The following is a 5,000-nucleotide window of genomic DNA, read 5'->3' as shown; positions in this document are numbered from 1 at the left end:
ACACACACACACACACACACACACACACACACACACACACACACACACACAAACACACACACACACACACAACACACACACACACACACACACACACACACACACACACACACACACACACGCTTACCAACATCAAAATGCAGGGCATTTGCAAGATCAGACAATGACGTCATCTATTCATTCAAACATGTATTGCAGTCATAGTGAAAGACAGATGCTTGTTACTGTGCTGTATATATCTGCATGACTGACCTGCGGTTGCTCTTTCCTCCTGATCACCTCCACCATCAGTGGCTTTGCAAGGTCATCAAACAATGGACTCATTACTACCGCCCTGTAGTTAGCATCCTTCACAATGAATTTGAGGCAATATTCCTACAACATGATGGTTGAAGGAACAGCAAGTACGATTACCAATACACAACAGACAGACGGATGGACAGATAGACAGACAGAGGGATGGACAGATGGACGGATGAATAGACGGACAGATGGATGGATGGACGGAAAGATGGACAGACAGAGGGATGGACAGACAGACGGATGGACAGAGAGATGGACAGACGGATGGATGGACGGACGGATGGACAGACAGATTGACGGACAGACGGATGGATGGACGAGACAGATGGATAGACAGACAGACGGATGGACAGACAGACAGATAGATGGATGGACAGACAGACGGATGGACAGACAGACAGATGGATAGATGGATGGACAGACGGACAGACATATTGACGAATCAACATCCAAACAGACCAGTGCACAGCCAAAACAGATGCAGAGTCAGACTGAGACGTCTGAATGGCTAGACAAATTGACGACTAGACAGACAGACAGACAGACAATGCCTTGATGGAGTTCAGTTTAAATTCCGAGGCTTGTTGTAATGCCAGCAGCACGTTTTGATGACCAATGGATGACTCGATGTAGTAAAGGCAGAGCTGCTCCAGTCGTCGCAATCTCAGCTAGAAATTACCAGAAACATTGGATTCGTCTTGTTAGAACGTTTAGCTCAATGTACCGTCTTTGCCAGACTGTACACTTCCATCATTAGTTTCATCTCGTCTGTTGACATTCCACTGAGTTGGGCTACATGCAATACATTAGATGTAACGGGTTCTTGTTATTGTGATGGCTGAATTGAACAGTATTGTATTTGCAATTCGCTATGCCTCTCTGTTGTTCTACATGGCCATGCCTATGTTGTGGTGGCTGTGTCTTTGTCTGTCTATCTGTCTGTCTGTCTGTCTGTCTGTCTGCCTGCCTGCCTGCTTATGTGTCTGTCCACCTTCTTGTCTGTCTGTCTGTCTGTCTGCCGTTGCCTGTCTGTCTGTCTTTGCCTGTCTGTCTGTCTGTCTGTCTTTCTGTCTGTCTGTCCACCTGCCTGCCTGCCTGTCTGTTTGTCTGACTCAATCTGTCTGTCTGTTTTGTGTGGCTAACTGACTACTCACCCACCCATCCACGTTGTCATTCTGTCTGTCTGTCCCATCATCTGTCCATCTCACCAGGAAAGCACGTGTGAATAGCATCCGTATACATAAACACCATTCCAATGCCAAACGCCTCAGCCTTCACTTCTTCCAGATCAACTTCAACAGACAACTACACCAAAACACCACCCAATCTCTCTGAGTCCAACAAACAACGTCAAACCCACCAACCGATCTCGTCAACTTCCGAGCTGCAACAATCTTATCTCGAAGGACACTCGAACGAGCAGCAACAACACTAGCATGCGCGTGAGTTCTCTTCTTCTCCTATTAAACAACAGCTCCAACCACCAGCACAACAGAGACAACAACAAACGATGCATACAGAGCCAACAATAAACGTGACGTCACAAAACTGCTTGTTAGTCAACAGACGGCCGAAGTCGTTATGCAAAGTGCATTTTGGATACGTCGAGAACTGCATATCAAACATCACGTCATTGGTATATGAACAAGTTGATGTGGGTCATACTTGGAATCTAAAAATTTCTCCACTTCTTGTGTTGTCGCCGACAGTCCCACCGAACAAGTAGAAACCGTCATCTTTTACTGCAGTTGAATGGAAGAGACGACCGGATGGGGACTGGTACATATAAATGTTACTATAGTTGGTGGGATGTGAGTGGAAAGGGAAAAGACTGACTTACTTCACTGTCCAGATAAGGTTGAATCACTGACCATTCTTGCCGATCCAAATCAAAACTGAAATCACAGAGATCAGAGGATCCGACGTCGTGTGTGTGTGTGTGTGTGTGTGTGTGTGTGTGTGTGTGTGTGTGTGTGTGTGTGTGTGTGTGTGTGTGTGTGTGTGTGTGTCAATGTGTCAAGGCGGCATGTGTACATGCATGATGCATGTCTGTCTGTCTGTCTGTCTGTCTGTCCTCTATCCATATTCCATTGTTCATCAACCCATTCGTCTGTTTGTTTATCTATCTGTATATCACAGTTAACTACAAATTTACCAGTGAAGTTGGTGAGGCAGTTTATTGTCAGCAGCTCCACCAAACACATACAACTGACTGTCAAATGCCACCATAGAGTGTCCGTATCGACGTTGAGGCGGAGCCGAAAGACCAGCAGGAAGATTGGCTGGAGTTATCTTCTCCCACCTGAAGTGGACATACAAAGTCAGATGCACAATCACCTAACTGCAAGTGCATCCATTTGGACTGTATTGTGGGGTATCCATTTGAGTGATATCTGTGGTTGTGGTACATAGGTAGACAGACAGACAGACAGACAGACAGACAGACACACAGACAGATACATAGATACACACGCACATGCACACACACACACGTGTGCACACGCACACACCGCACCGTCTGTCCTTGAAGTGAAATTGATATAAATTATTAGTGATCTTTGCTCCGCTCTGACCAGAGAATACAAACATGCTGTCTCTGTCTACAGCAACAGGGAAGTTGCAGCATGTTGGTGGGCCATCCCCATTCTGTACCACCTGCACAACACAAATCATACAAGGCACAACTCAACACATTACAGTGTCTCTTGCCTCTTCCCACTGTGAGATTGGAGAGTTAAGAGGAATCATCCAAAGATCATTTAGTCTGCTCAAACACAACGAATACATTATGTATTGTAGTGAACAATTTATTGTGTTAAGATGACCTTGTGTTGCCATCATAGCCGGCAAATATCCACAGTTTGTCATCATACACTGCAGCTCCGTGTGCAGACCGTGCAGGAGGGAGCCTGAAGAACAGTTGAATGCACAACAGGATAAGCAGTGATATGGTAATGTCAGATCATCAAAGCAGTTGATACATAGTTTTGAGACACACAAACAGACATACATATATACAGACCGGACGGACAGACAAACAGACAGACTGGACGGACAGACAGACAAACAGACAGACAGACCGGACAGACAGACAGACAGACAAACAGACAGACAGACCGGACAGACAGACAAACAGACATATATACAGACCAAACGGACAGACAAACAGACAGACTGGACAGACAAAGAGACAGACAGACGGACAGACAGACAAAGAGACAGACAGATGGAGACAGGACAGGCAGACAAAAAGACAGACCGGATGGACGGACATCATCTAACAAGCCTCTAAGGTGGATGGAGCCGCTGCTGCCAAAAGAGAGTCACAAAAGACGGAAAAATACAGCAAAGAGATTGATGCTATGGGAAATGCATCCAATTGCATCCCTCTGGTTTTTAGCATTACGGCCGCTTGGGATGGAAAGCCCACCAATTTCTACATCATCTGTCCCTATTATCTGTAGATGAAGATGGACACCCAAACAGTGGCGAGTTCAAGACATACTGGAGACGCTGCCTGTCCGTTAGCCTCCAGAGATGCAATGCACAAGTGCTCTCAAGAAAACTATGTAGACTTTCTTTTAGCAACAACAGTTGTACTGCTTATAGCGTACAGTTAATTAATCGTCCTACGTAGTAAGCGGCCGTAAGGGTCACCGGACATTGTTGTAGCATGTTTTCCTTTTCCTTGCTGGAACCATTTAGAATGTAATAGTGTTGAAATTTTAAATATATGTATTGACAGACAGACAAACAGACAGACAGACCAGACGGACAGACAGACAGACAAACAGACAGTCAGACAGACAGACAGACAGAAACCAGACAGACAGACCGGATGGACAAACAAATAGACAGACACAGATGGACAGATGGATGGAGAACACACAACTTCTGAAACAGGCATTCGCTGTCTATAACACATACAAATACCAGTACACAAACACTTCACTCTAGCACAACATCTCGACCACCAAAGTCTGATTCCTTACCGTCCTTCGATGTTTCTCCACTCGTACCACTGACCCGTCGTGAACTTATACTCAAATAGATCATTCTTATTACGAAGATTGGAATTAGAATAAATATCACCTACAAAAATCAGTAAAAGTAAAACAAAAATACACAGGATTGCAACCAAGCAATGTGGGCATGACAAAAAACTATAAAACTAAAATTTCATATTTCTATTGCATGTAGTAGAGAGTCAAATGTAGCCAACTGAATGACCAAGCAATGAGAATATTGACAATACACTAGCTATTTCCCTTCTTTCCAATAATTAGCAAAAATATTAATAAAATAAATTAAAAAATAATAAATTAATAATAATAAATTAATTAATAAAATTAATACTAAATAATACATAAATGCTCACAAAATAAATTAAAAAATATTAAATTAATAAAATTAATAATAAATAATAAATAAATGCTTACAAAATAAATTTAAAAATATTAAATTAATAATAATTAATTAATAAAATTAATAATAAATAATAAATAAATGCTCACAAAATAAATTAAAAATATTAAACTAATAATAATAAATTAATTAATAAAATTAATAGTAAATAATAAATAAATGCTCACAAATAAATTAAAAAATATTAAATTAATAATAATTAATTCATTCATTAAAATATATAGTAAATAATATATAAATGCTAATAAAATAAAATAAATATTAAAAAATAA

The 5,000-nt window shown here is 41.5% G+C and overlaps 1 protein-coding gene across 2 annotated transcripts in view; it reads right to left on the bottom strand.

Annotated features, from left to right (window-relative positions):
- The window catches only part of LOC134184340 (leucine-zipper-like transcriptional regulator 1), a 9,263-nt gene that overhangs the window by 2,257 nt on the left and 2,006 nt on the right, over positions 1–5,000 (bottom strand). For both annotated transcript variants that reach the window (XM_062652007.1, XM_062652008.1), the window contains exons 5-18: positions 4,296–4,395; positions 3,129–3,212; positions 3,013–3,067; positions 2,819–2,958; positions 2,459–2,605; positions 2,144–2,198; positions 1,969–2,079; positions 1,822–1,914; positions 1,668–1,763; positions 1,512–1,608; positions 1,028–1,095; positions 855–971; positions 253–375; positions 128–173 (exon numbers count right to left, since the gene is read on the bottom strand). In XM_062652007.1, coding sequence (XP_062507991.1) covers positions 128–173; positions 253–375; positions 855–971; positions 1,028–1,095; positions 1,512–1,608; positions 1,668–1,763; positions 1,822–1,914; positions 1,969–2,079; positions 2,144–2,198; positions 2,459–2,605; positions 2,819–2,958; positions 3,013–3,067; positions 3,129–3,212; positions 4,296–4,395 — 1,332 coding nt within the window. The remainder of the gene's footprint in view (positions 1–127; positions 174–252; positions 376–854; positions 972–1,027; positions 1,096–1,511; positions 1,609–1,667; positions 1,764–1,821; positions 1,915–1,968; positions 2,080–2,143; positions 2,199–2,458; positions 2,606–2,818; positions 2,959–3,012; positions 3,068–3,128; positions 3,213–4,295; positions 4,396–5,000) is intronic.

This window comes from Corticium candelabrum, chromosome 9 (assembly GCF_963422355.1).
Source record: "Corticium candelabrum chromosome 9, ooCorCand1.1, whole genome shotgun sequence".
NCBI classification, from domain to species: domain Eukaryota; kingdom Metazoa; phylum Porifera; class Homoscleromorpha; order Homosclerophorida; family Plakinidae; genus Corticium; species Corticium candelabrum.
Note: the sequence above shows the minus strand (reverse complement) of the source record. Positions and strands in the feature narration are given on the sequence as shown.